The 3750-nt window shown below is 37.5% G+C and overlaps 1 protein-coding gene across 1 annotated transcript; it reads left to right on the top strand.

Annotated features, from left to right (window-relative positions):
• Positions 1–864: 864 nt before the first annotated feature.
• On the top strand, positions 865–2598 carry LOC117599879 (transcription factor HES-5-like). Its single transcript, XM_034314038.2, has 2 exons — positions 865–1113; positions 1220–2598. The coding sequence occupies exons 1-2, from the start codon at positions 865–867 to the stop codon at positions 1646–1648; spliced, it is 678 nt and encodes a 225-aa protein (XP_034169929.2). The 3' UTR covers positions 1649–2598.
• Positions 2599–3750: the final 1152 nt, after the last annotated feature.

Below are 3750 nucleotides of genomic sequence, written 5' to 3'. Positions count from 1 at the left end.
CAGGTCAGTGTGAGTCACTCCTCTAAATGACAAACAGCTCCTGAGGGTCTTTTCTAAAAGACGTATTAGCATGTGAATAGGCACACTTCTATTGTTTCTGATCCTGTCTTTCAATGGACAGAGTGTGGGAAAGCTCAGGAAGGAAGAGTCACAGTCTATCCCAAACTCCACCAGTCACAGGGGTATTTTGGGTGCACACAGGGGAGTAGACACGCTTATGGATATGAGGGTGAACTTTACCACACACTGTTGTTGACATTATTAGCATAATTATGGTATTGGCATCTGAATCAGTGAGTTACAAGTGTGACTGAATCACACTTATAGCTATTTTAAATAATGATGCAGTCACAGGGGAAATAATATTTAAGAAACTAGGATAAATATGATGGTGGATTATTTACTCATAAGTCTTCCAAAGATGATGTGTCAGGAAGTAGTGAAGAAAATCATTAATGCAGTTGCTGACTGTATTGTTTCTATAAAATATGGTGATATTCTTTAATGATTAATATATTGGATCATCTTGACCCAGGCATAAACAAAAACTTGCAAATGTTTATACATAGGTTAAGAACTGTATTTTACATATTCCTACATTCTTGAGTATAGTCACTATTTTGTATTAATAAATACCACAGCACATTAGGTGAATTTCAGTACGTGTGTCTCCACACGTGTGAGCAGTGATGATGAGCGTGTGCTCTGTCGGTGACATTGATCCCAACATCAGGTAGCAGATCTGCTCTCTTTACAGGGTCACCACTTTCCCAGATTCTCACTGTGAGTCCATCTCCATCACCCCACCCCTCCACCTGCTCCCCTGAGACATGGACATTGTCCTCTGCTAGAAGACCACAGAGCATGTGGCAGCCCTACATTCCTCATTGTGTATCCAAGCTCTCCCATTGGCTCCAAACTGTGAGAAACTCCAGCAAGCCCAAGACCCACACATTCATATGGAGATTTGGGAGTATAAATAGAGGAGATGCAGCCAGTACAAATCACACTCACTCTACACAGAGAGATCTACAGCACAGAGACACAGCCATGGCACCAACCATCACTTCAGCAATGACCACCTCAAACGAGCACCTGCCTCTGAACAACAAGGTAAATTAAGAACCTGCTTCCTTTCAATGCTTATAATTACCTGCTTTCTACTCAGTAGCTCTTTATAGTTCAAGACGACTAAATATTCTCTCTTTGTTATTTGCAGCTGAGGAAGCTGATGGTGGAGAAGATGCGCAGAGATCGTATCAACAGCAGCATTGAGCAGCTGAAGTCTCTCCTGGCTCCAGAGTTCCTCCACCAGGAACCTGACTCCAAGCTGGAGAAAGCAGACATCCTGAAGATGACAGTCAGCTTCCTGAGACGACAGCAGCAGCAGCAGTCTGCATTCTCCTCCAGCTCAGCAGCTGTCAATCAAGGCTTCTCCAGATGTGTCCATGAGGTTGTCCACTTTCTGTCCAAAGGAGAGGTGAAGACACAGAGCCAGAGAAAACTGCTGAACCACTTCCAGAACCTGCAGCCATCTTCAGATGAGAACAGGAGGGAAAGAGTTCTGCCTCAGCTGAGCTCTACAGAGCAGCAGATCATCAGCAAAGAGAAGAGTTCAGTTAAGAGCGCCCTCTGGAGGCCCTGGTAAAGAGAAGATCAAGACTCAAAGCAGAAAACACAAGTCTATGTGGACTTTATTTATTTTTATTTCAACTTCTGTGTGAACAGGATTATATTGTTAACACTTAACGTTATTATTGTCTTATGATAATATACTTCTACCTTTCTACTTCAAGAAAGATTCTTAATGAAGATGCTGGTAGAATCCAGTTCGAAGCAGCATCAAGATCTGCAGTCTTGACAATGCATGTTTATGTTAGACATAAATAATATTGATGAATTGTTTTCAATTCATGAAATGTCCTTTCCAGTGCTATTTCCGTTTTAGGAAAAATATTGTTCTATATTGAACTAACTTCTGTATTATCTTTTTGATTTTACAACATTCTGATTGTATTCGATCAGATTTGATCACATTTTTGGGAATTGGTCGAGATTTATACTGGAAAATACAGTACTATGTACATTGTATGTTTATATAGTAAACAAGAAAATATATAAGCATTAAATGGCTTCTATGAAGGTAATCACATTCTGATTAATACAGAATTATCAAGCTAAAGAAATTTCATTTCTATGAAATGTAATTTTAGTGTTGGTTTATCACGATAATATCATGATCTAAATTAAGATTTTTTTTAACCTTAATTAAGGTTTATTTTGTACCTATTGTATGGTACTCTTATGAATGAAACCTAAACTTTGTCACTGACAGTATCTGTTGAGACATTTTATGTTTTATTGCTATTTCTATTTACTCTTGAGAAATATTATCTTTATAATTAACAGATTTTAGCTGTTGGAAATGGTTCCTGTGTCTTTTGTAAAGACAGGTTGTTTAAACTCTGCTCTATTATGAGTGCCATGTGTCTTGAAGAACTCTTCAAGCGAAAGTTGTGATATGTTATCACATGTTTTCTTAACTATGAGAAAATCATTCATATATACTGAAATAATAAAGCAATTACATTTAAGTTACTCCTTTGATTTTCTCAGTTGTGTCATATTTTGGAAACAAGGTACTGAATGATTTTGGACAAGATCTGCTTTTTTAGAAATTTTTCTAGAAATTTGACAATATTAAAATATGAATGACTTATTACTCCTTCACTTTTCCAAACAGCATATTCAGGAAGCATTTCATTAATGAAGCGTTAAACTGGCCACCAAATAGCAAATTCATAAACAATTTATATTATTAGATGTAATTTTTTGATTGTTAAATGTTAATATGAAATTCAGTCACCAACATGTAATAGAATTTGTGCGATCTTAATTTAACAGGACAGTCCAAGGTCATGCAAAAATACTGTAAAATAATTAGAACAACATTCTCTTAAACAAACATTTTAACATTTGCCCAAATCAACAGCTTTCCTGCTTGTTATAGAGAAAGTTCAGGAATTTGTAAAAGTATTGAGTCCACATCGAGTCCACGCATAATAAAGACTTTTCAGCACACTTGTGAAGAAGCCTGTCAGGATCTGCTTACCCACAGATCATTAGCATCTGAATGGACACACTTCTATTGTCCAGCGCTTCATCTCAATGGGAAAAGTGTGGGAAAGCCAGGGAGAGCAGAATCACACTTCTTAATTGCGCTATGCATTTTTGATAGATTGTCAGTCACCTGACATTTTATTGACATTTTATAGATGGCTTCCTGACTGTTTGTCTCCAAAGTGGACTAAGGTCGACATTCTTAAAAGAAGCACGTAAGGTATGAAATTTATTTTTCTATGATGGCATGACATGCAGAAATGCACTTTCACATATTTTTCACAAGTGATCACATATTACTCACATGATCACATGTGCAATGTATGTAATTTTTCCATAAGGGTATCTATATGAAGTGTTACCAAGTAAGTGTACTATGTAACCTGGAAAGATTTTATAGCCACACATTCAGACTTTCCTCCAGATGGTGAGTGACGTCAGACTCAGAGTGTTTAGTCATCAGTAATGGTTCATTCAGGACTCTGAAGCTTTTGTACTCCATTGATCTCAGCATAGAGGACTCAGTGTGGGAAACTCGGATGAGCTCTAAACTCACACTGACTTACAAAGACACAACACGAGACACATCTGTTACATCCAAGCTGCTGGTTTAAGACCTGCTACTCTTAA

The sequence above is a fragment of the Pangasianodon hypophthalmus genome, chromosome 20, assembly GCF_027358585.1.
Source record: "Pangasianodon hypophthalmus isolate fPanHyp1 chromosome 20, fPanHyp1.pri, whole genome shotgun sequence".
NCBI classification, from domain to species: Eukaryota; Metazoa; Chordata; class Actinopteri; order Siluriformes; family Pangasiidae; genus Pangasianodon; species Pangasianodon hypophthalmus.
This window is presented reverse-complemented; position numbering and strand designations above follow the sequence as displayed.